Below are 26,078 nucleotides of genomic sequence, written 5' to 3' on the forward strand. Positions count from 1 at the left end.
ACTAATAAAAAGACTTCCAACAGGTTTTTTCTTGGAAGAGGAACTAGACAGGGTTGCCCACCCTCCCCCTCTCTTTTTGCAATATTTATCTAGCCTCTAGCTGCAGCAATAAGACAGAATGAGAGTATTAAAGGAATTAAAACCAAACACAGCCATCATAAAATTAGTCTCTATGCAGATGACATATTACTGTTTTTAAGTAATATACATTCTGTAAATGAAACGGCAACAATCATTAATGAATTCTCTTCTATATCAGACTATTCCATTAATTGGAATAAATCTGTTTTATTACCACTGAACAGTAATGCGGAGCAAGGACTCACAATACCAGTCAAATCAGGCAATATAAAATATCTAGGTATTTATTTTTCCCCCAAAATTTCAGAACTGGTGCAGCTAAACTACACCCCATTACTGAAAAACATACAGGACGATCTAACACGCTGGACCAACCTGCCTTTGTCCCTTATGGGCAAGGTAGCCACGGTAAAAATGAAAATCTTACCCAAAGTTAATTATCTCTTCTCAATGATTCCCACACAACCGCCATTAAAATGGTTCAAAACATTAGACTCATCCATATCAAGCTTTCTATGGAACAATAAACCTGCAAGAATTAGTCTAAAAACTTTAAAATCTGCAAAAAGCTGTGGAGGATTAGAATTACCTAACTTCCACAATTACTTTCTTGCAAATAGATTACAATATATCTTAAAATGGTTAAAAAATAATCCAGAAACTAACTCATGGTTAGACTTGGAACAGGCGTTATGTGGAAAGATCAACCTGTCAGATTTTCCATTTATTAGCCAAATAGTTAAAAAACAGGATTGTTTCAAAAGTATTAATATAAATGCCACTTTAACAGCCTGGTGGGAATTTCTCAAAATATCAAAATCATCAATTCAACCGTGCAAAATGACACCCATCTGGAACAACCCAGACATCCTCATAAACAAAAAAATTATCCACTTCCCAGCTTGGCAAGCAGGGGGCATAAAACAACTAGAGCACATAATTATTGATAGAAGATTCATAACTCCCCAGGAACTTCAAGACAAACATGGAATATATAACTTCTTGGAATATCAGCAACTTAAATCAATTATTACTAAAAAGTTTAAATACAGAGACAACGATTTAAAGCTACCAGATGTAGTTACCACTCTGATCAATTTCTCAATGAATAAAACTCTCTCCAAAATATACAAACTTTTATGTAATTTAGATAACAATATTTCACTTCCGACAACAAAATGGGATGCGGATTTGAGCATCAGCACAGATGAAAGTTTTTGGTCAGAACTTTGTCTAAACACCTTTAAAATGACAAAAAGTCCAAATCTGCAGCTAATCCATTTCAAAACTCTTCACAGAATTTACTACACTGGACAGAGGATGTTCAAGATGGGTCTCAGTAACTCAGACATTTGTCAGCACTGTGACAGTAACCTACCCGACAATTACATGCATGCACTATGGTTCTGCACGCCTGTCCAGGCTCTCTGGCGGCAGGTATGTGCCGATCTATCAGTCTGGCTTAAGGTTTCAATCACAGCTTCACCGTCACTTTGTGTGCTTGGTGACATGAGTGCCATCGATGTAGAAGGAGGATTAGGCTCTATCATTTTCATAACTCTTTGCATTGCTAAAAAAAATATTTTAATAAATTGGAAAAGCAAATAAAATATAAATATAAGTCAACACAGAAATCTGCTGCTTGATCATATCAGCTTGGAAAAAATGTCAGCCCAAAGTTCAAGTAACTTCGAAAGAATTCGGTCTTTCTGGTCTCCCATAGCTAACTCCGTGACTTAGGGGGTGGGGGGGGCCTGGTCGTCGCTGCTCTTTGCCCTTCTGCCGTGGTTCGGGGTGGGGGTCGGGGCCTCCGGTGCCTGGCGGGGGTTGTTGGGGGCTCCGTTGGTCGGGGGATCGGGTCCGGCGCCTGGGTGGGGCGGGCTGGGGCGCTGCGTGGTCCTTTGGGCTTGGGTGTGGGGGTGCGTGGTGGGGGGGTGGGGTGGTGGTCTGGCCTGGCTTGGGGGGGTGGTCCTTTTGCCTGTGCTGGGGGGGGTTGGCGGGGGGCGCTGCTCGGGGGGGGGGGGGGCAGCGGCGCTGGATGGGCTTCCCATCTACGCCTGGGGCTGGGATCGGCCCTTCCCTGGCTCTGGGGCGGGACGGGACAACCCTCTTGGGGCCCCCGGTCGCTCTGGGTGTCCTCCGCTTCGGCTGCGGGGTCTGGGGGGTGGGGGTGGGGGTGGGTGGGGTGGGGGGTCTTGTCGGGGGTCCTGTGGGGGGGCATTCTGGGGGGGGGGGGGGGTCCACTATTGGTACGGGGCAGGGGGGGTTGACGGGTCGGGGTCTCCGCTGAGGCCATCGGCGGTTTCCCGGCCGGTTGGCTGCCTCGGTCCCGTCGAGGCCTGACCAGAGCTCTTCTAGGGCCGGCGTTTGGGGGTGGGGGCCTGGGCTTGCTCCGGGGGGGGGCGGCGCTTTCTGGCTCCTCTCTCTCTGTGTGGGGGGGTGGTGCTGGGCCTGGGGTGTCGGCGCCTCCGGGGGTGGGGCCCCTGGGCTGGGTGGGCCTGGCCCCCTTGCTGGGGGGGGGGGGGGGGACAGCTGTTTGACCACCGGGGGACAGTCTATCAGCTGTCCCCAACTTACCCCCTTCCTCATATAACCTCATAATAGGGTGAGGGGGTGGGGGGCTTAGCCTGCGATGAGCCTTGGGGGGGGGTTTACTAGGCAGTGGCCCCCCTCCTATGGTTGCCGTATGGAGTGGGCCCCCCCTCTTTCGGTTTTATTTGCACCTTAGACATGTAGGGCCCTTGGTAGGGGGGGTGCTTGGACATCACTGCCAGCAAGCAGCGGATGTCCTCCTAGCACCCTACCCGCCAATTTTAACCGCACCTTAGACATTTAGGGCCCCTTGGTGGGGAGGGTGAGGGGACGTCACTGTGAGTAATCAGGAGATGTCCCCTTAGTGCCCTACCCGCCAATTTTAACTGCATCCCCCTTAGTACACACACCCCTCCCCCCTCAATATATACATCCCAACATAAACACACACACATGCACACACACACCATCTCAAACACACATACACGCACACACATTTTGCAAGGAAGGTGGGACCTGGGTCCGTCTGTCCCCTGCCTCTTCCCTGGTGGGGGGTGCGGGCCCCTTTGCAACGGCGGCCGTGTCCCCGGGGTGCCGGCTTCCTGGGCCCGGCGGTGCTCTCTCCGCGCGGTGGGGGAGTTCACATTACATCTGAGCTGGGGGTGTCTGGTCCCTGGGGGGTGGGTTCTGATCCTTGCTCCTGAGTGCTGGGCCCCGCCAAATTTCCAACTGTGGCCGAGCCTGGTCGGGCCATATTTATAACACCCCTTGTGGGCCCTCTTTTTTTCCCCGGGGTTCCCCCCTCCTGGGCGGGGGCGGCAGGCCCCCTGCCTCGCTCCTCCCTGGACCAACCGTGGGACGGGCGGATGGCTGCCTGGAGTGCGGAGCGGGTCTCCCTTGGGGGGTCCTGGCTCGTACCTGGGGTTGGGGCGGGGGGATGCCCGGAACTCCTGGGTGGTGGTGGGGTGCTCGTTTGGGGCTGTGGGCGTCCTTCTCCGGTGGGGCTCTGCGTTGGGTTCTCCCGGCGCGGCGGGGGGGCTGCTCTCCTGGTTGGGCTGGGGCGGCGCTCTCTTTCCCTCCGTGCTTCCCTGGCCTCTGGCTCTGGGGGCCTTGCGGCGGCCCTGCTGGCCCTGGCCTGGGTGGCGGGCTTGGTCGCCCGGGCAGCGGTTGTTCCCTGCCGGTTCCCGTGTGGCGTTGGGGGGATTCCGGCTGCCGCTGCTGCTGCGGTGGGGGTCTTGGGGTGGGGATGGCTGGGCACTCTCCCTCCTTCTTTTCACGTTCCACCATCCATTTTAGAAGAACATAAAACCTCACCTGAGCACTGGTGTTAGCTCACCTTTGCACTAATAGCTTGCATGACTGAATGACTGAAATATTTCACACTAGTTGGTTTTAAGGCATAAGTATGCGTGTGTGAACACTATCTGTTTTGTGTACATGTCGACAGGTGGACATTTTTGCAGCTAGCAGGTGTGTTTATAACATTTGAGTGTGTGTGTGGACGGGCCCCGCCCTTTTTGTACTGCATTTGAACCTTACCATAATGTTTACTGGTCATTGCCATGGCAATGACCAGTAAACTTGTTGCTGTATGCTGCTTCATGGTCTTATCCCCCTTCCCCTCCTATTAACACCCCCTACCCCCCCCTCTCTCTAGCGTCCCTCTCTCTTCTTCCCCTCTTTCCTTTTCCGTCCGGTCCAACACCAAAGATTTTCAGACATGATTGAAATTAATAAAGTTTGGCCTCAATTACAAAAGGGGTTTATTCAGACATACCTTTGGTTTGTAAGAAAATTAATAACCCCTCTTGTTAAAGCAAAATATGTCCAACACAAGAGGCCCTCAGCTCTCGTCTGTCTGCCCAGCTGTTGGACAGGACAAGTTAAAAAAAAAAAAAAAAAAAAAAAAAGATAAATATGTAAATTTGAGATGTATTAACATTATTGAGTTTTATAGACGTAAGAAATTAAGCACTTAAATTATTTACATGTCGATACGTTTTATACAAAACAAACCCAGTGTCTGATAAAAAATAATTTAAGTGCTTAGTAGAACTTATAGACACAATGAACTTCATTGAATCAGTAAGAAATTAGATTGAAAAAATTTCAACTCAATTACTTGTTACCAATTAAATTAATTTAAGTTGTGAGTTGGATAAGTTATATATGCATATATCTTAATTGAAGCAAATAATAAAGTTAGATCAAAGTAAAAAAGTTTCTCTTTCCAACATCCATATGTGGTCTTATCAGCCTCTCACGGTGGAAAAGTATTATCTGAGCTTCTTCATCCACTAAATCATCTTCAAATGGACACGCCATGCTGCTGCACCTCTCTGTAAACAAACTAAGCTTCAACTAAACCTGCTCCAGACCAGGTTATGTTCAGAGCATGAGTTGCCATGGCAACTTGACTTACCCTGAAACATACCTCCATATCTGGAACAGAAAGCTGAGGTTATCAACTTCCTTAGCCTCAAACTTACCGTGGGAGCTAGAAGAACCTGCTTTCTGGAATACCCCCAGGGCACCAAACATTTCAGATGTATATTTATTTATTTTGTTTCTGTTTAGCCCAGTAGGTTTAACCAGGGGGGTATTCCAGGAAGCATGTTTAAACTAGCCTGACTCTAAGCCTGAACTCTGGCTGAAATCCGCCTGAACTTGCTTACTCTGGGTATGTCGGTTCCAAAAGACCAGATATGAGTTGGCGTAATTATGCTCGACTTGGTAACCCCGGGTTAACGCACGGTACATAAAGAAATTCTCAGTAGATCGCCGATTTCTGGAGTCACCATGGAAACGCGTGGAGAGAGAAAAAGAAAGCGCGACACTTGAGACGGAAGTGAGACGGAGTCTGAGATTTTAATGACGGCGGATAAAGATTATAAGTCCATCAAAAAAGTAACACGGCTGATAAATAATCTAAATAAATTAGTTAAATTTATTCAAACTCAATAATTGTTTATACAACTCAAATTTACGTATTTATCTAACTAAATGTCACATTACTCCATTAATCTTTTTTCCATCTTAATTACTTATATTTCTTGAACTTTCATATGTCTAAGTTTGAGCCGGCAGATATGCTCATTTTTATAACAATAAAAAGAACGGGGGGAAAAATGCACGGAGTGCAAAAACTCATTAAAGAATTTTCCATTACCATCATAATAGTTATTGGTGGTAGGGGTGCTATATAAACTCATCATCCTCTCCTTTACTCTCACTCATGGTGCAGAGACGTAAGCATAGTAGGACAAAATAGCTCGGCAAAACACGGTGAAACACAGTAAAACAGCTATACAACTAAACACATTTTGTAAAAAACCCACACTTAAACCCAAATCCGTCCAGACAGGCAAAGGGAATGATATCCCAGAATCCCTTGCGGTGCCGATCTAACAGCAGCATCAAAGTTACACCTACTTAATTGAATTAATTTGAACGAAAGGAAAATAATTGTCTGAAAACTACGTGTTATTTTTAAGGTGACCTAACAAAAAAATGATTTATCTTAACTGAAGCAAATAATTAAGTTAGATCAAAGTAAAAAAGTTTATCTTTCCAACATCCATATGTGGTCTTATCACCCTCTCACTGTGGAAAAAGTATTATCTGAGCTTCTTCATCCACTAAATCATCTTCAAATGAACACTCCATGCTGCCTCACCTCTCTGTAAACAAACTAAGCTTCAACTAAACCTGCTCCAGACCAGGTTATGTTCAGAGCATGAGTTGCCATGGCAACTTGACCTACCCTGAAACATACCTCCATTTCTGGAACTGAAAGCTGAGGTTATCAACTTCCTTAGCCTCAAACTTATCGTGGGAGCTAGCATAACCTGCTTTCTGGAATACCACCCAGGAGTAATGTTGAGTTTCTCTCAGTACAGGAAGTTGGGAAACACCAGGAAATAATAGTTGCGTGATTGTAGAAGGTTTACAGGCAGAGTTTCTAAGTGACATTTAGGATAAAGTGGAGGTTAATCTGAAGTTCAGTTCAGATGAAATGTCTGTTTCAGAGAATCCATGAAGTTCATGCTGTAAACCTGAAATGTTTTCGCTGCAGGAGTGTTGACTTGGTCTTAGCCACAGACTGCTGACATGTTAGCTGATGTTTCAGCTGAGTCAGCTCTTCTTTCCAAGCTGATGTTTCCTGCAGAGATTCCTGCAGGAGTTCTTCCTGCTCCTTCTTTCCCAGAGTTCCTGCAACCAGACGGAGTCTTTGTGCTTTGGAGCTGCCTCTCTTGGATGAAGCGCTTGGTTAGCTCACTTTGATCTCTTTCATGTGGGACTTTGTCTTGAAGCGGATCAAACTGAAGGTGGGACTCCCAAAGCAAACGTTCTGGGATGTTTGCTTCAGCTCTTTTTGTTTCTTTGCTTTGGTTGCAGAGACTTGGAGCTCTCTCTCCATGCAGATCAGCAGCTTCTGTCTTCTGTCCCGAAACGGAATCTGATGCTTCAGGCGTAAGATGCGCTTCTTTTTCTCTTCAGGTCTCTGGTAGACTCCCTGAAGTTTTTCCCCGTCACGGCAGGATGCGCCCCCCCTTCCTTTGGTCCTCTTTATCAAATCAGTCCCCAGTACCGTCATGACTTACAGCTTACGTGTCCTTAATACAAAAACAAAAACAACAACACATTTCTGAATGACATTTTTTTCCTGAGGAAATAGGGCTTTACAGTGTTATGGGAAACAAATGTTTTTTGACACAGAATTTATCATAATGTCAATTCCTTTATTTAAAAACTTTTGTGGCTACAAGTGGACTTTTAGTGTTTGGTTGCAGACCTTTAAAGAGGATCAAACATCTGTTCCCTTTCTACCATTCCAAGCCTGGATCTCCACCCTCATAGCCCGAGAAGCTCATAGAGAAAGATATGAAGGAGCGGCTGGGACCCTACTTAGAATGAGGAGGAAGGCATGGATTGTCAAGGGAATAATTCTTGCCCAAAAGGTCAAGTGCATCGTCTGCAAAAAGGCAAAAGCGAGAACCTGTTGGCAAATAATGGGGGACTTACCCGAAGAGAGATGAAGTCTGCTGCACCAAAGAGGAAGTAACCATGAAAGTACGGGGCATAGTTTCTGCTGTATGTGCAGTCGAGCCATCCACGTTGAACTTGTAAACACGCTATCTACAGAGAGCTTTCTGCTCTTCCTGCAGAGGTTCACTGCCGTCCAAGGCCACCTCCAAAAAATCTGGTCTGACCCAGGCACGAACTTTACCGAATTCAGAGTCAAGAAGACCGCATAGAATCCATCAGTCCAAACACTTTGCTGCTTGGTAGAGCCTCATCGGTTGGAGACTTAAAGTCCTTCGATTACACCACCTACCCCCTGAAGAGACTGGAAGAAATTCAAATCCAAGTCAACTACTTCTAGAAGTCCTGGATTCAACTCGCTGGCCTGAATCTATCCGTTTGTAGTAAGTGGCGTACTGCTGAAAGAAACCTCACTGTTGGAGATGTCGTTTGGCTCTGTGACCAGAACGCATTACGAGGACAGTTCAAGCTTCCAAGGGTGGTTGGTGTGAATCCTCGTGAGAGAGGTGTTGTCAAAGATGTCTACGTGAAGGTCTCCACAGGTTAAGGTAATTTGAGTGTGGTGAGGTCTCCAAAGCCCGTTTCTGTCACTGGAGGTTCTGAGTCCAATAGCTGCCATGGCACCATCCTGCATCGAGACGTCTGACGCCTCATCATCCTCTTGCCGGTGGAGGATGAAGTCCAGAGAGACCAGCTCGCCTGAGGAGGTATTTTAGTGCATTGCCACAAGATGGAGTGGGAGGTGTCATGCTGATGAGCAGAAGTGTGGTTGTCTTGCTGTCTCCTGGAGTGCACAGGTAAAATGCACAGCGGTTACAGATTAATTCAATTGAGGCAATCAGCACCTAAACTGGGTACAGTTTAAAAGGCGACTTGCCGCGTCATTAAACACAACTGAGCTGGAGGACAGCAGCTAATCTATTAACTTGAACTCAAACTACTGAGACTTGATCTTAAAGGGCTACTGGTAAGATCAATGCTGGACTTTTACTGGTTGTCTTATTGTTGTATTGGGTTAAAAGAAAGAAAAAGTAATCAATGTTGTTCCTAAAAATGTGTGTATTGAAAATAATATACATACCTGTTAGCCTAAAATAAGAATATAATTATTTGTAAAAAATCTACCTAAAAGTAAAGGTAAATTGTATTTGTTAAAAGCTTCCCAAAATGTTACCCAGAGTTATTTGGTTGACAAATTGTTGGTTTAATTTTCACCTTAACTTACTCACCTGGTTTACCTTATGTTTGATAATTAATATACTTACATGTTTTATTTATTGCTCTGTTTCTGCTTGTTTAAAGTTTTTTTTTTACCTGCTATCAACTGCTATCATAACGCAGGTCACAGCGGGGGTAGAACAGGTTAAGAAAATGAATGGAGGAAGGCCGGTCCGCTGTAGGAATATTCAATATTGTACTCCTTTTATTATTAGTCTGAACTATCTTTTATTTTGAAAAATCATCGGATCGAGTGCTAAATCAATCAAGTAGGGGGAAAAACTCAACAAAAGCTGTGTGTCCTTGTTTCTCCTCATCTAAAAGGAGTACAGTATTGAATATTTATTCAGCAGACCGGCCTTCTTCCATTCATTTTCTTGACCCGTTCTATCCCACTACAACCTGCGTGCGGCTCTTTGATCCTTGTGCTGCACTTGTGCCATAGCGCCCCGACTATCGTGTCAACCTGCTGCTATGGTGACTATATTTTGGGCTCTCTGTGCATAAAACACTGAAGGGGCGTGAGAAAAAAACGACTCTCAGCTGCAGAGGATGTAAACAGGTGAACAGGTGGAGAGGCGGGGGAGGGGCTTTGGCTTCAAACTCTTTTAGAGAGATGGAAACACGGGTGTCAGCTATAAACGCAGCTTTCACTGTGAGAGTTGAAGCAGAGACTTTCTCTGGGATGATTTTATGGACTCAAACATGGAAAGATGATTACCATGCAGAACTCTTCATAATAATAAACCCCATCTCTCCACATTCTCCGTGTCTACCAAGCATTGATATACCCCTTGTGTTATCCTAGGCACTTTGACATTAGGAGCGGGTCATCTAGACCCACTAGACAGTGCAGTGAACTTTTTTCTTCAAAGATTTGTGATCTTGATTTTTGATTTGATTTGAAATGGTTTATTTCAAGCAATCAAATAGGAATAATACACAAAAAAACAATACAAACATCAGTTATACATTCATACAATAACTAGTCAAACTTTGAATAACATCTTCACTGGTGTCCATGGATAACATGAAATCTTTCCACCTGTATCCACCTTTGTCATGGTAGGGAGAACACGTCAATGGAAGGGGTCGTCAGGACCCCATAGGATAGCACAGGAGTTAAACAGACACCGCTCCATGTAGCGATCAGACCATACCGTTAGCTGGTAGCTCCTCCAACACGCAGCCGCAGTGTCAGGCTTTAAAGAACACAATTTCTAAGAGGCGGGGCGGGTGGCACATCCCCAAAAACAAGTTAGATGACCATTAGGCATCTCTGCCATTCACTGAGCTTCAGTATATAGAACTCCAACAGCCACACAGCTTAACGTAGTCCGCTTTTATATATTCATGAGGGAAAAAAAACGTCAAACCGACCCTAAAACCGCCCAAAGCCATTTTTACCCGCAAATTTAAAACCAAAACCGCCCAATTGGACGGAAAACCGCCCAATCTGGCAACACTGCGCTAGCTTCTCTTGTAGAAAAACCGTGCTCCCTCCACAACTCACTGTGACGTTACCTTCTGTTAGGTAGTTAGCCGCTCGACCCAGTAGAAACTTCAGAATAAAAGCACTTCCGTTGCGGCTTTACTTCCGTTGTGAGTTAATGTGTTGTGTTATGAGTTATTGTGTTGTGTGTTCATGTGTTGTGAGTTATTGTGTTGTGTGTTAATGTGTTCGGTGTGAATGTGTTGTGAGTTCATGTGTTGTGTTATGAGTTATTGTGTTGTGAGTTATTGTGTTGTGGGTTAATGTGTTGTGAGTTATTGTGTTGTGTGTTAAAGTGTTGTGAGTTAATGTATTATGTTGTGTGTTAATGTCTGGTGTTGTGAGTTAATGTGTTGTGTGTTAATGTGTTGTGTTGTGAGTTAATGTGTTGTGAGTTAATGTATTGTATTGTGTGTTAATGTGTTGTGTTGTGAGTTAATGCGTTGTGTGTTAGTGTGTTGTTTTGTGCGTTAATGTGTTGTGAGTTAATGTGTTATGAGTTAATTTTTTGTGTTGTGAGTTAATGTGTTGTGTGTTAATGTATTGTGTTGTGAGTTAATGTGTTGTGTTATGAGTTATTGTGTTGTGAGTTAATGTGTTGTGTTTGTTATGAGTTATTGTGTTGTGAGTTATTTTGTTGTGTGTTAATGTGTTGTGTTAATGTGTTGTGTGTTAATGTGTTGTGAGTTCATGTGTTGTGTTATGAGTTATTGTGTTGTGTATTAATGTGTTGTGAGTTCATGTGTTGTGTTATGAGTTACACCCCTAGTAAATAGAGAAAAAGAAACGAGTACATATGACTAAGAAAGTAGGGGATCCCTGATTAATTGTTTTGTAAGTACTCTCATTTAATGCTGAGTGTTACAATTTGTGAGGCGGCGAAGGGCTTTTTAAACTGTCCCCAGTTTAAGCGCTGATCGCCTCAATTGAGGTCAACTGTAACCGGGGCGCTGAATTTTCCCTGTACGCTCCAGGACACAGCGAGACAACCACACCTCTGCTGAAGAGCGTGACACCGCCCACTTCATCTTGTGGCACTGCCCTGAAAGATTGTACCTCCTAAGGCGAGCTGATCTACCTGGACTTGATCCACCACCGCCAAGAGGACGACGAGGCGTCAGACGTCTCGATGCAGAATGGTGCCCTGGCAGCTCTTGGATGACTCAGAACCTCCAGCAACAGAAACGGGCTTTGGAGACCTCACCACACTGAAAGCACCATAACTTGGGGAGACCTTCACGTAGACATCCCGAACAACACCTCTCTCATGAGGATTCACACCAACCACCCTTGGCAGCTTGAACTGTCCTCGTAATGCGTTGTGGTCACAGAGCCAAACGACATCTCCAACAGTGAGGTTTCTTTCAGCAGTATGCCACTTACTACAAGCGCAGTAAAGTCAGAAGCCTCTGTTTGATTTTAGCGAGACCCTTTTTCTCCAAAGCCAGTGGTGAAATGTAAATTCTTTCTTTTATATCATCTAGAATAGGCTATTGAAATGCTCTTTCGGGTTTTAAGAAAAATACCATCGGTTGCAGCTTGTACAAAACTCGGCTGAAGGCATTTTAACTAGAACCAGAAAGAAGGAGCCCATTACTCTGATTTTGAAATCTTTGCACTGAATCCCAGTCAGCTTTAAGGTCAATTTAAATTTTTTTTTAAATAGTTACAGAAGTTACAAAAAAGATACAAAAGTTGGACTGGCCCCTCATATTTATCAGGTTCACTTTTAGTTTATGACCCTTCCAGACCCTCAGATCCATAGGTGCAGGTCTGCTGGTGGTCCCAAAGGTAAGAACTATAACCCACGGCGAGGCCTGATTTCAGCACTGTGGGCCTCGATTGTGGAAGGTGTGGAGGATGTGAGGGATTCATCCAATGTGGAGGTTCTGAGGAGAAAAAACTTGAAAAGCATGTAAAGCTTTCACATAGTTTTTACTTGTCCACATGTTTTCATTTGATTTGATCTAACTAATATCTATTTTATTATGGGAAGCACTGCTCTGTAGGAAAAGTGCGGTTTAAATAAAGTTGAATTGAGTGGCCCTCCTAACCTGAAGGGGGCAGCACTTCCGTTAGTGGTTTCTTTCTCCCTTGAGGAAAACAAAGCAGCATCAACTTCCGGTCGACAGTTAGCTCACTGTTCGTTCAACATTTCTGCTCAGGGATTTACTGCACATTTCGCTGAGTTAGTAAGTTCTCTTTAAAAAGTTTTAAGCGTTATTATTTGTGTGTCCGTGCTTGCACTCAAATGTGTAAAGATGATGTGACTATTATGACGAGCTATTAGGAAAGCGGTAAATAAGCTAGGATAATCAATGCTAACATGTGTGTTGTGTGCTTGTATGCAATGCATCCTCCTCTAATCAATACAACTTCTTCTTGTGACTGTAGCAACCCTTTTGTGAAGAGTAACGTTTTATATAGTTCAAGTGAGTAAATTGAATAGAACAAACTTCCTGTATTCATGTATTTTATGTAGTAAGTTACCGGGTTATGCTGTGATGTCGGCGAGCTCCAAGAGGAGACGAGCCTCCTCTCCCTGCAGCAGCAGCGCTGCCAGCGGAGGCGCGGATTTGGCTGCCTCGACTCCTGGGAGAAAAAGAAAGAGAACTTCATATATTCCTCCTGTGGATACAGTAAGAACATCTTCAACAGCTTTTTGTTTCTGTCTTTTTATTATATATATAATATATAAAAGTTTTTAGAGTTCTGCTAGTGCTACAGAATGCATGAAAGTACATTAAGGGCTGAATTCTAATAATTGTGTTTTTTTTTTTTTCTTACAGATTGCTGTATGTCACGGACTGTTCCACGCTGTCAGGGACTATAAGGATGACCAGGGGAGGCAGCTTTGTGAGGTTTTCCTTCGGGTACCAAAGAGGAGGTATGGTGACTGAATATCCCTGATTGTCAATGTTTTTGCAACACAATTTAGAAATGGCTACCAACATCCTGATGAGAACTAGGGATTATTTTGATTGTCAACCAATCTTTTTAAACTTTAAGTTGTTTTTTTTTGTGTGTGTGTGGAGTTTTTCCTTTCTGTGAAGGAAGGTCAAAGGGCAGCGATGTCCATTTTAGTTTAGCCATTACCTATTGAATCCTATGACTTCTTTATGATTCATGTTTATCACACAATTACCGTTATGAAGCCCTTTGAGAGGATTGTTGTTGTATTATTGGGCTGTAGAAATAAAATGGAATTGAATCTAACCTCATCATATGCACTTACATCACATCCCCTGATTTTTAGAGAATTTAGTTGTAAATAAAATAAAAAGTTTTTGCCCCAACTTTCAAATAACAACAAAAACACCAATAGATTGTCTTCATACAAATATGACCAATTAACAAGAAAACCATAAATAACAAACAACAATAACTTAAAGTGAAAGAGGCTTCATGGTGAACCAAGGCCAAACTAAACAAAACCTAACACATTTAAAAATCCAAAAACCAGGGAAAACAATGACAAAGCTCCAACCCCACTAGACTAACATAAACAGGAGAAAACGCGGGCAAAGAAAAGGGCAGCCCCCCCCTCCAGCTTTACTAAAACATAACTACACCAAACAAAAGACTACACAGAGTGGGCCTGAACACAAAACTACAAGGAACTACACAGTGCAACACAAACTACACATCAGGTGGAGTAGAGCACCAAGCTGCAGTGGGGGCAGTTGGAGCAGAGCTCCCCCCTCGCAGGCCGGAGGTCCACATGGTGCTTTTAAAGGCTGCTCCAAAACAGCAGGTCTTACTTGCTGCTTTAGAAATGTGGTATTTTTAAAGGCGTTCTTTCTCTTGGATAAGGGGGGGGGCGTCTTCAACTGAAACACCTAAAAAGACCCTTTTCCAAGACATATTCTGCTTCATTTCCATCCAGTTGTGTTGTTTTTCTGTGTATTTCAGTCTTCTTTAGCAGCAGTGTTTGTGTTTCATATTGAGTCATTCACTGACTCCTCTTCTCCTTTGCTTTTATTGGTTTAGGAATCAGCCTGATTATTATGAAGCAGTTTCCCAGCCCATCGACATGACAAAAATCCAGAACAAGCTCATATCCGAGGAGTATAACGATGTGGAGCAGCTTACTGCCGACTTCCAACTGATGTACAACAATGCCAGATCCTTCTACAAAGTATACAAATGACATTTATTCTTTGTACTTGCTGCATTTTTCTATTTCAAGTGTGTTTTTCAAGCTAATCTTGGCCGTGTTCTCTTTCACTCATCCTTTCTAAATCTGATTTAGCCTGACAGTGAGGAGTACCAAGCAGCATGTAAGCTTTGGGACGTGTATCTGCAATCAAAGAATGAGTTTGTGCAGCCTGGAGATGGAGAGGATGAAGATGGGGATGATATAGAGGAGAATCCATGGCTATCTGCTGAAGAAGAGGCAAGTTCTCTGTTGTTCTCTTTTTTTCAATCTAAAGATGAACTTTGAAATTCTTTCCTGAGAAACATTCTGACGATCTGTTTTAGACACCAGGCAGCAGTCTGAAGGAGGTTCTTGAGCAGCTTTTGGAGGCGATCGTGTTCCACACCGATTCCTCGGGGCGATGTGTCAGCGAGTTTTTCCAGAAACTGCCTTCGAAAGTGGTACGTTTTTATAATTGTATATTTCTTTGCAACAGCGAAGTGTTGTCCAGAAAAGAAAATCAACGATTTTTTTCATTCCAAATTTAGTTTTTGATTTTAATTATTTCCTCCCTGCTTTTACTTTTTCTAACAAAAATGACAAGTGATGGAATATGTTTAACAAAAACTCTTTTATTGCAACATCTCTTAACTTTGGAAATGGTCTCTAATACAAAGTCAATTCAAATACAAACTGTAAAAATGTTTGCAGACCAAACAGCTTTATAAAATAAAGGGAAAAAATGGTTGTCCAGGGCAACCTGGCAAGTAAACTTGGTTGTCCTCCCCAATTTTTGGTCGTCCTTGGATACCAATATTCAACAGCAATAAAACACACTCAGATGTCAGTACTTACATCTTTATTTCTTCTGTACATCTAATATCAACCGCCTCTTATGATGGACATTTAAAAAACTCTTTAAATATTAAAAACAAACATTTTACTAAATATCGAAGCATCTGGTTACACAAAGTATTGCCAAAATAAATCTTTTTGTGTGTTTTTGGAGACCTCTAGTGGTCACACCAGGTAGTGTTGTTCAACACATCTAAATACCGGTAATCTGTATTGAAAAGTACTCATGTAGAAACAGAAAGGATTAGCTAGCATGCACAGACTTCGTTTGTCAGTGGAAAGAATTTGCTGCATACGTCTCAATTCAGAGGTTGCCAAAAACTAACCATTGAAACTGGAAAAATTGTGGAAAAATACCAAAATGTAGAATAAAAGACCAGGTTGTCACACGGACAACCATCAGGTTCATTTTGTTTGTCCTCCGTGCAATCTGGTTGTCTCGGACAACCGGATAACTGCTTATGTCGAACGCTACAAAGCAGCAGATGTTTTGGGAGCTACCGCTAGCTTGAGCATCTCATAAAGAGAAATACTAAAACGACTCGGCAGAACATTTCTGGGAGCAGCTGCCTTGAAAGGGACATTTTTTACTCACCAGACGAGATGACTGGTAGATTAAAAAAAATACCAAATGATTTCATTATTTTACAAACAAAATATATGCGTTATTTTAGAAAACTGATATTAGGTTTAAATGCAGACAGAGAGGAAGTCACAACATCATGAAAAGATCAGATAAAAACAACCGTTTTTTCTAAGGAATTGCTGTAGTGATTTCTAATCAGTCTTTGCTTCTGCTTTTGGGATTTACAGCCGTCTATGAAAAATTGGATTTTCCATCCTAAATGAGTTGTTTGTGTTTTCCTGCTGAAAAATGTCCCCATGTGAAGAGGGCTTTCAGTCTGTAGTCTGAACCAGCTGGAAAGATTCAAACCTGCTGAGAAAACAAAGAGACATTTACTGAAGGGGGCAGGTACTTTTTCCTAATCCAGTTGATTCATTTTTACATGAAATCCCAACAAAAACAGTCTAAAAACAGGACCATGCTTTGGATTCTGACGATGACAGTATAGATGCAGCGTTTTCAGCTGAACCCTGGCTCTGTAATGTAACAAAGACTGTTCTTTTACAGGTTATGTGAAAGTTCTATAAATTTGATTTGTTGCATATATCTGCCACGTCGTAAAGTCTGCTCTGTGAAAACTATATATGACTTCAAACCGGTCCATTTACTTTTTTGTCGTACTGTATTATGGTATTGATCAAAGGTTTGTGGTAAAAAAAAATTTGAATTGCTAAGATGAGCACTCTGGACCTATTGTTTTGGCCTTTTGATTCGATTTGAAGCTCATTGAATTGCTCCATAATCCCACTTGTTGGTGTAAAGTAAGGCTGGAAGTCTGTTATAATAGGAAAACTTCATAAAGTTTATTCTTTTGCAACAATTTGATGTATAGCTGTGTCACAATGTTCATGCATTCGCCAGAGAACATGCCCACTCCTTACAGAAAGGTCCCCTGTTTTTAGGACTTGAACCAGGGTCTTTCTTTCTGTGAGGCAAGAGTGCATACCACTGCACCACTAAGCAGCCTGTGTCACAGTGTCCTGAACCCTCGTAATTGCTTATTTTCATTTCATTTCATGTGTGCTTTTTTAGGCTTTTGAAAGCAATTATAGGTCAAAAATAATTGCCATCAAAAATGGATCAATTACATGAATTTATTACAGGTCACAAGAAATTAATCGCACAAATAAATCACATGACAGGACTTAAAAAATAGACACATTCCTAGATATGCGCTGTTGGAAAAACGAGGGAGTTTTTTTCTAGTATAGGTTGTTCTTTAGCTTTTAAAAAAAAATGAGGCAGATGTGGCGGCAGTGGCTCAGGTGGTAGAGCAGGTCGCCCAATGACCGAAGGGTCGGCGGTTCGACCCCCAGCCAGCTGTTGTTGTGTCCTTGGGCAAGACACTTCACCCTCCTTGCCTCCAGTGTGGCTCCACCAGTGTGTGAATGTGTAAGAATGATCCCGGTGATGGTCAGAGGGGCCGTAGGCACGAACTGGCTGCCACGCCTCTGTCAGTCTGCCCCAGGGCAGCTGAGGCTACATCAGTAGCTACTATCACTAAGAATGAATAATGGACACACTGTAAGCGCTTTGAGCAACAAGAAGAAGCACAGATAGATCCAAGCCATTATTTTTATTATCGTATTATTATTAGGTGTGCATACAAGATTTTCCTTCCTTCTATTGAAGGACTAAAGTACGGTCCCTCTTTAAACCTGATTTGCTTCGCTGTAGTTCATGATTGGTAGAATGGTGAACTTCTTTTATGTGGGTTTATCTAGTGACTTTTCACTATTGTTCTTTATTTGTTGCTTTGTCTTTTTTGAATCTAGCAATACCCAGACTACTACGCTATTATAAAGGAGCCAATAGATCTGAGAATGATTGCTCAGAGAATACAGGTACTTTTGCTATTTGTGGTTTTGCATCTTTCAGAGAACAGTAGAATCGTCGATTCCTAACTAGTGAATTGTATTTTTGTTTCTTTAGATTGGACATTATAAATCTATCAGTGCTATGACGAAGGACATTGACCTCATGACCAAAAATGCCAAGACTTACAACGAACAAGGATCTCAGATTTTCAAGGTCAATCTTTTTTTTCTTATGATTTTCTTCGAACAATGTATCACTTTAATATGAAGTTTTGAGGACGTGACACCTTTATAACATTTACTTGGTCTTTTACCAGGATGCTAACACCATAAAGAAAGTATTTATCCAATTAAAGACTGAACTTGAACACGCTGAACCTACATCGAGCGTCCTCATCAGGTAGGGTTTAGTTATCACTGGTATCAAAGAAAGTCTAGGATTTTAAGAGGATGTTGTTTCTATCCCGAAACCGAAGGTCTGGACAGGGGGGCCTTCTCTCCAGCGGTACTGTTGCTCTTCAATATGGCTCAGAAAGTGAGGAAGATCCTGTGCTTTCAGGTAGGTTTTGGTCATTTCTGAGCAGGATAAACTGTGTAAAAGTCATTGCCATTTTGTTGTTTGTATGCAGGCAGACCCAGTCCAATAAAAATCATGTTTTGTTTTTAACATGTTCTTGTGACATTTTTCTCATGATGGAGGACATATATTAAGAAGTTAAGGTTAAAATTGTATTTCTGATTTCATTTTTAATTCAGTTCTTTGTGAATAAAAGGGCATACTGTATATTCCAGACTATAAGCCGCTACTTTTGTCATACGCTTACAGCCCTGCGGCTTATTCAATGATGCCGCTAGTTTATGGATTTATTTGACGGCCGCCAGGAGCGCTCTTTCAGTCTCGGAGCGGAGGCTGAATGCATGATCCAACTTCCAGCATCAACCCTATTTGTTTTAGACAAACCCACAAGCAGCCAATCAGCATGGTCCTCACTTCAGCTCTAAGGCCCCTCAGTCATGGTTCAACAAAAAGAAACACCCATGCCCACAATCCTTTGGTGCCATTAGACCCAGCGTGCACGTGATCGCCACTACAACATGACGGAGCTTTCAAGTTAAAAGCAATTGTTAGAAGCAGCGTGAAAAATCCACCATGACAAAAAAAAAATCACTTTTACGCACTCCGACACTGTGTCAGATCCACTTGGTACATGATTATGAAAACATCAGTATGGAATCAGAAATTTTGCTTAGCCAGTATATTTGATCTAAATGTAGATGACTCCTCCTTTTTTGACAGACTCTTTACATCACTGTTCGCTCACTCTGGCTCCACGTTTTTTATAGGAGGACACTTCAATCTGGACAATGACCCTGAAGTCAACAGACTCAGCTCAGTATGGCAACAGCAAAGCTGGCAATCGGACGGAACTCATGGGCAGTACATGGACGAAACGGGTCTCTGCTGGGTTTGGCAGTCCTGTCACCAAAACACCAGAGGTTTCACCTTCTTTTTGTTCACCACTCTTACTCCCGGTTAGATTATCTGCTAGTCAGCAACTCTTCCATGAAGGATATTAAAGATGTTCAGATACATCCAGTAGATAGCAGTGATCATGCATCAGTTTCCATGACTATATCTACGAATGTATCCCTTAAAAACTGGAGGTTTAATACATCTCTGCTTACAGATGTAGATTTTATTATTTATTTTAAGAGAATGGAACATCATAGAAACTAAAGAGAAGAAAGAAAAGGCAGCAGTATCTGAATTAGAAAATAAAATGAGAACCCTTGATGATATCTGTGCTTCTGGACAAGAACATGCTTTGAAAGATCTTGATTAATGTAAACTAGAATTAAACAAAATAATTAATAAGCAAACTGAATTTCAGCTACAAAGACTTCGATAGGAAAAATGTGAACAAGCAAACAAATCTGGTAAATTCCTAGCTAATCAATTTTAAAATAACAAAGAAAAATCACAAACCCTCCGATAAGGGAAGGAACAGGAAATATTAAACACAACCCAAAAGAAATTACATGTTTGCAGAAATTTTGTAAGAACTCATGTTCATCTCAAATCGAGCTTTAAATCCTTTCTTGATCATGTAAATTCATCCAAACTAAACCAAGAACAAATTACAGCCTTAGACTCAGCCGTCTCTGTTGCTGAACTTCATGAGTCTCTGCTGCAGACGCCCAATAATAAAGCTCTAGGTCCGAACAGTTTTCCCAGCAGAATTCTACAGAGAATTCTGGGACATCTTGGCTCCAGTTTTTTATAGAATGGTTATATTTATTAAAGATAACCATTCACTACCTGCTAATCTGAACTCTGCAAACATCATTCTCCTCCTCCATTCTCCGCCTGAAAAAGATCCCACCCTGCCTTCCAGCTACCGTCCCATCTCTCTGATCATTGCAGATCTTCAAATTATATGTAAATATCTTGATAGGAGACTAGAGAAGATCGCTCCCCAGAGAATTCTCCCTGATCAAACGGGATTTATTAAAGGAAGACACTGCAGAAACATCGCTCAAAGATTTATTAATCTAATAGACTTTACCTCTATTAAGAAACAGGAAGCAACCTAATGTCAATTGAGAAGCATTTAATAGGGTGAATCGGAAGTTTCTGCTAGCTGCTTCAAAAAAGTTTGAGTTTGGTAAATAGTTAATTAATTGGATTGAAATCCTTTATCACAATCCAAGTGCATCTGTTAAAACCAATAAACAAACCTCTGTCACCTTGTCCTCCAAAGATGCACCAGAAAAGGGTGTCCACTGTCCCCTCTCTCTTTGCTTTATTTATTGAACCTCTAGTGGCAGCTATAAGACAAAATAAAGAAAGAAGGAATTAAAACAAAACATAAAATTAGTCTTTAAGCAGACGATGTATTACTCTTCCTCCAAATTTTGGAATCTTCAATCTCCAGAGTAGTGGCAGTTATTGACACGTTTTCATCCTTCTCTGAATACGCCATTAACTGGAATAAATCAGTACCTCAATAATATCTCTAAAACCAGGAAATATAAAATATTTAGACTTCACTTACTCCTCCATTCTATTAGACTTAGTGGAATTAAATTTTGTACCATTGCTTATAAATATTATGGGTGATCTATGGTGATTGGTTAACTTGCCCACATTGCTCACAGGTAGAATAGCTTCAGTTGAAATGGAAAACGCATACAAAATCAACTACTTATTTTTTTATGATTCCTATACAGCCACCCACAACATGGTTTAAATCATTAGATACATCCATATTTAAGTTTTTATGGGAAAATAAACCCCCAAGAATCAGCTTAAAAACCTTGAAAAAAGTTAAATCCCTCGTTGGGTTCGAATTTTTTAACTTTTACAATTACTTCTTTGCTAAAAGATTACAACATATTTTAAAATGGCATAATAATAATCCCGTAGACCACTCATGGATAGATGTAGAACAGTTATTATGTGAAGAGATTAAACTATCACATCTTCCTTTTATTGGCAGCAAGCTTCACATTTGCTTGAATTGTATCAATATCAGACACACGTTAACAGCCTGCTGGGATTACTTTAAGATGAATAACTTCTCACACGAGCAAACTGACACCCATTTGGAAAATCCAAATCCATACCCAAAAATGTATTTGAATACTGATGTTCAATAGCTCATACAATATTAACAGGATAAACAATAGATACATATTTTTTTGTTTTTTACTGCAATATCATAATCAGCTTTCTATTTGATGAAAACACTGATTTTGAAATTGACTGGATATGATAACCAAACATGTTTTTAGCATTTATAAACGCAAGCAAGATTAGGTAAAGCTATTTCATAAGGAAGAAGGTCTCTGTTAAAACAGTGTTTCATAAACCTGGCATTCAATACAATGTTGTCTGTATTGTCAACAATACATTATTTACCACAAAATCTTTTTGGTAAGTACAAAAGTAAGTATTGTTTTTTTTGCAGAAATGATAATTAGATACATTTCACATGGATATTTGTTAAGATTGAGAACAAGCCACTTCACTCTAACAGCATAGTGATCTGATTAAATCAAAATTAAACAGTACTTTGCAATCCACAGATGACACAATCATAATTCTACCGCGCTTGGTTTGGGCAATACCTACTCAAGATTTTGCGCAAAGATCTTTTTTGAATCTAAAGATTGTACAAATCAAACAATAATTATCTTCCTTAATCAAACCAAGGTTTACATAGAATAGTTGATCTTTTAGAATATGTATTTTTCATGTATTTTTGTAATTTATTTTCAACGGAACATTCCGGCGGGCACAAGCGAGAATGGAAAAGTCCATTGTGATCAGATGAAGGGGGATTAATATGTTCAGAAGACTTGCTTAAGCTTAACTGGTAGAGCAAACACGGTCTATGCTGTTTTATAACGTATGTATTTTCATATTGATGGCATAATAAAGTGTAACACAAAAAATTAAATCTATTTATTGCATTTTTGGGATACCCTTTGAGTATTTTCATATTGTGACCGACCCAGCGCCATCTTGTCACATTTGCGACGTACATCTGATGATCCAGAATATGACGAGGACGAACAGGAAAAACGAATTAGGAATATAATATTTGGCGGACAAGATAAAAAAAAAAGTGGTAAGCTATATTAACTTATGACATAGAATAAATCACCATTACGCCCCACGCAGCTGGTAAAGATTATAAAGTGGGTTTAAACATCTTGAGAAGGAAGCAGACTAACAGAGCAACTAGCTAGCTTGCGCTAGCACTAGTTTAGCTGCTTCGTCTCTTTTTTGTAGTATGCTTAATACATCGTAAATATACTTTAAAATACAATTAATGAGATTTTGGTTCTGTTTAAATATGTTAGATTTTATTTTCGTTTAGTTAAAATGTATTTCAGTGAAAGAAGTATGCTATTGTAGTCAGCTAACTTGAGTTATTGCTAGCCCAATACTGCTCAACTGCATCTGTTTTATGCTAGGGTTGCCAGATAGATCCAAATCGGCCAGTTTGAAAGACTGTTTGTCATGTATGCTTGATGAACTTAATGTTTGAATGAAAAGGCTGATATTAAAAAATTCTGTCTTTTAAGTTTGTGACTTACTATTGTATGCTAGTTTGATGCCAGTTATTAAATCATAATTTTTGATAACTTCTACTATTGAACAATGATAGTCTGCAAGTACAACAAGCCAGGGCATTAAAAAACTGCAGAAAAAGTACAGAAGCCCAACCTAGATGATGTATACCAGTTTTTGGATCTGGAGATTAAGGCCAGACGAGCTTATATTGACTGTGGAGCCATTTTTATTTTTGCCCTAAGCAGATACACAAAGAAGTTACTACATTGGAGATACTAAAGTAAAAAAGGTTTTGTCTGCTTTATAGCCAAAGGAAGATCCAAACACCTTCATTCAGAAGAAAGGCCTGTCAAGTCCAGTCTTGGTGTTCGATGTCAGCAGATGCATCTTTCTATTGGTTTGATGCCAGTTACGTTTGAAAAAGAAAAGCTTCACGAGGGTCTGATTTTCTAAATGGCATATTACACTACATTTGACCTACACAAAATGCGTGGCCACCCTTCTGTCGTTCAGACAGAGCTTTTTCAGGATACAACTCACACGCGGGACATCACCACGACATGAATAGCTTTAAAGTAATTTGTTGAAAGATAAACTGCTTTTGCAGTTTGGTGTTTCTGTTCTTTGAATGAGTATTCTGATTGTGTTGTTAAAGAAACAGTTGTATTTCTAGTGCCTTTGTTTAATTTTTTTACACACATCTCAGTTTGTAAGTTGAATGAAACAATCGAAAAGTGAATTTGCTTTCATTCTTTTTAGTATTGAAATGAGAAAATAACTCTTTTGCAACAGCTTGTTTCAAGATTTATTTTCTGAATTTTAGTAGACAATACATTTTAATCAAGCTCCTAAATCCTAGTTTCTAGTTTTTTTTGTCTTAAATTACTGCTCAAAATAAGTGTTTTTGCCTAATTTCAAAATTTAACCTATTTACTTAGATATTTTTACTTAAATCAAGACATCTTGTTAAGTAAAATTTACGAGCTGCACTGGCAGATAATTTGACTTATTTCTAGTCAATTTCTACTAAAAACAAATACTTTTTTCTAGAAGTAAGATGGTGGTTTTTTGCAGTGTGAAAGTAACATCATACAAAATTTATCAAAAATGTATGTTGTATATAAGTAATAGTGGTGTCACGATTTGGACTTTAAATCGAAATCGATCGAAATTAAGTCACAGTCTCGAACTTCGAATTATTTATTATTATTTATTATTTATTACTCGCCAAGCGGAAAAAAACACTTGTTGAAGTGCTGCGAGTCAACCTCCTCTAACAGCCGCTCAAAAGGTAGCATGGCAATTGCAGATGCAGGAGACCCATTGACAGAACTCGAATCCCCTCCTCTTTCAATGAAGTCGCTGGTTTGGAAGCAGTGTTAGAAATAAGGGGAAAAAAATGGTTGTCCTCCGGACAACCTGGCAAGTAAACTTGGTTGTCCTCCCCAATTTTTGGTTGTCCTTTGATACCAATATTCAACAGCAACGAAACCCACTCAGATGTCAGTACTTACATCTTTATTTCTTCTGTACATCTAAGAGCAACTGCCTCTTATAATGGACATTTAAAAAACTCTTTAGATATTCAAAACAAACATTTTACTAAATATTGAAGCATCTGGTTACACAAAGTATTGCCAAAAAATTGAAAACTAAATCTTTTTGTGTTTTTGGAGACCTCTAGCGGTCACACCAGGTAGTGTTGTTCAACACGTATTTGAAAACCGGTAATCCTTTTTGAAAAGTACAGATGTACAAACAGAAAGGATTAGCTAGCATGCACAGACTTCGTTTGTCAGTCGAAAGAATTTGCTGCATACGTCTCATACGTCTCAATTCAGAGTTTGCCAAATACTAACCCTTGAAACTTGAAAAATAGTCGAAACATACCAAAATGTTGAACAAAAGATCAGGTTGTCACACGGACAACCACCAGGTTCATTTTGGTTGTCCTCCGTGAAATCTGGTTGACTCGGACAACCGGATAACCGCTTATGTCGAACGCTGTGAAGTATTTTGGATTTCCACCAGTGAGTTATGTTGACAACGTTCGCGTTGTCGAAAAAAAACAACCAAGTGTTTGTAAGCTGTGCTATGTGCGTGTACCATATTCTCTCACTGGCAGCACGAATAACATGGCAGGGCATCTCCGCAGGCACCACAAAAACATAGATTTATTTATTTATCTGTTAAACCAGTGCTTCTCAAATAGTGGGGCGCATCCAGATTAGATGCCGGGGGGCGCGCGAATTAGCAGCGGCCTTAGGCACTGGTGCGCAAATTTAACGGGGGTCAGCGGTGACAGCGGCTCAGTGCTTGGAAAAATATCTGCGCCACTGTTTGTTTCTTATTATCTCTTATATCACAGAGTTTGTAATGGCCTTAAACAATGAACTGCAGGGACGGCGCTCCAAAGTGACGCTTTGACGCGTGGCGTTTTTTCGCGTCGGTGTGCACACTCACATTGGTGCCCTTTGTTTAGTCACGAGGCGTTAAACGTTGGCGAATATCGCGCGCAAAATTCGTCCCGGTGTGTACGGGCTTTGAGAGTCAAAAAATCACACCGCACCACACACTGACCTGCCAGGACATACACACCAAACACGCAATTAAAGTCATATTATATCCATACACACTCCTTTCCCTACAAGACAACAGCAAGTATTGTACTTGTGTTTATTTCAAGTAAAGTGTCCACCCTCAATACACACATCAAAAGCAGCTTAGCCATAGTTAACAGAGCCCTGGAGGTCAAATACCCCCTTCACACACACACACTCTCAATCTCACTCTTTTCTCTGCCTCTCTCTGACACACACAACTACTCAGTTAGGTTGATGCTGGTGAGGCACTGACTCCTTTGATGTCAGATTTATGATAAAAACTGAATATTTCACCGTTCATCCAACAGTATTTAACTGGTAATTCTTTGTATCTCAACATTCCTCTTTCAGTGACCCTTACACCAACAAATACACAAACATCTGGACAGAGCATCCTTAGTAATTCATATTCACAATAAACACATTCAATACATTACATTTCAGATGTGTGTAGCATACATTAAATTTTGACTTTCATTTACATTTTTTGCTTCTATGACTTTTTTTATTTAAAATTTAATCGGTGACTTTTTGCATGAGAAGCTGATAATTTACGGGAATATTATAATATTGCAATAACTCAGCTCA

At 41.1% G+C, this 26,078-nt stretch overlaps 4 protein-coding genes across 4 annotated transcripts in view; 3 read left to right on the forward strand and 1 right to left on the reverse strand.

Annotated features, from left to right (window-relative positions):
• LOC110013959 (gastrula zinc finger protein XlCGF57.1-like) overlaps positions 1 to 26,078 on the forward strand; it is a 317,596-nt gene that overhangs the window by 173,674 nt on the left and 117,844 nt on the right. The gene's annotated exons all lie outside the window — the stretch shown is intronic.
• Positions 1 to 26,078, reverse strand: part of LOC101172629 (zinc finger protein 436-like) — a 1,005,429-nt gene that overhangs the window by 107,048 nt on the left and 872,303 nt on the right. The gene's annotated exons all lie outside the window — the stretch shown is intronic.
• The window catches only part of LOC110016657 (zinc finger protein 502-like), a 970,715-nt gene that overhangs the window by 16,526 nt on the left and 928,111 nt on the right, over positions 1 to 26,078 (forward strand). The window lies entirely within an intron of this gene.
• The window catches only part of LOC101165030, a 103,423-nt gene continuing 89,804 nt past the window's right edge, over positions 12,460 to 26,078 (forward strand). The window contains exons 1-11 of the mRNA XM_023961723.1: positions 12,460 to 12,561; positions 12,852 to 13,008; positions 13,159 to 13,256; positions 14,360 to 14,507; positions 14,622 to 14,765; positions 14,852 to 14,968; positions 17,763 to 17,831; positions 17,920 to 18,018; positions 18,122 to 18,204; positions 18,281 to 18,363; positions 19,149 to 19,301. Coding sequence (XP_023817491.1) covers positions 12,874 to 13,008; positions 13,159 to 13,256; positions 14,360 to 14,507; positions 14,622 to 14,765; positions 14,852 to 14,968; positions 17,763 to 17,831; positions 17,920 to 18,018; positions 18,122 to 18,204; positions 18,281 to 18,363; positions 19,149 to 19,301 — 1,129 coding nt within the window. The 5' untranslated portion in view covers positions 12,460 to 12,561; positions 12,852 to 12,873. The remainder of the gene's footprint in view (positions 12,562 to 12,851; positions 13,009 to 13,158; positions 13,257 to 14,359; positions 14,508 to 14,621; positions 14,766 to 14,851; positions 14,969 to 17,762; positions 17,832 to 17,919; positions 18,019 to 18,121; positions 18,205 to 18,280; positions 18,364 to 19,148; positions 19,302 to 26,078) is intronic.

This window comes from Oryzias latipes, chromosome 2 (genome assembly GCF_002234675.1).
Source record: "Oryzias latipes chromosome 2, ASM223467v1".
Lineage (NCBI taxonomy): Eukaryota > Metazoa > Chordata > Actinopteri > Beloniformes > Adrianichthyidae > Oryzias > Oryzias latipes.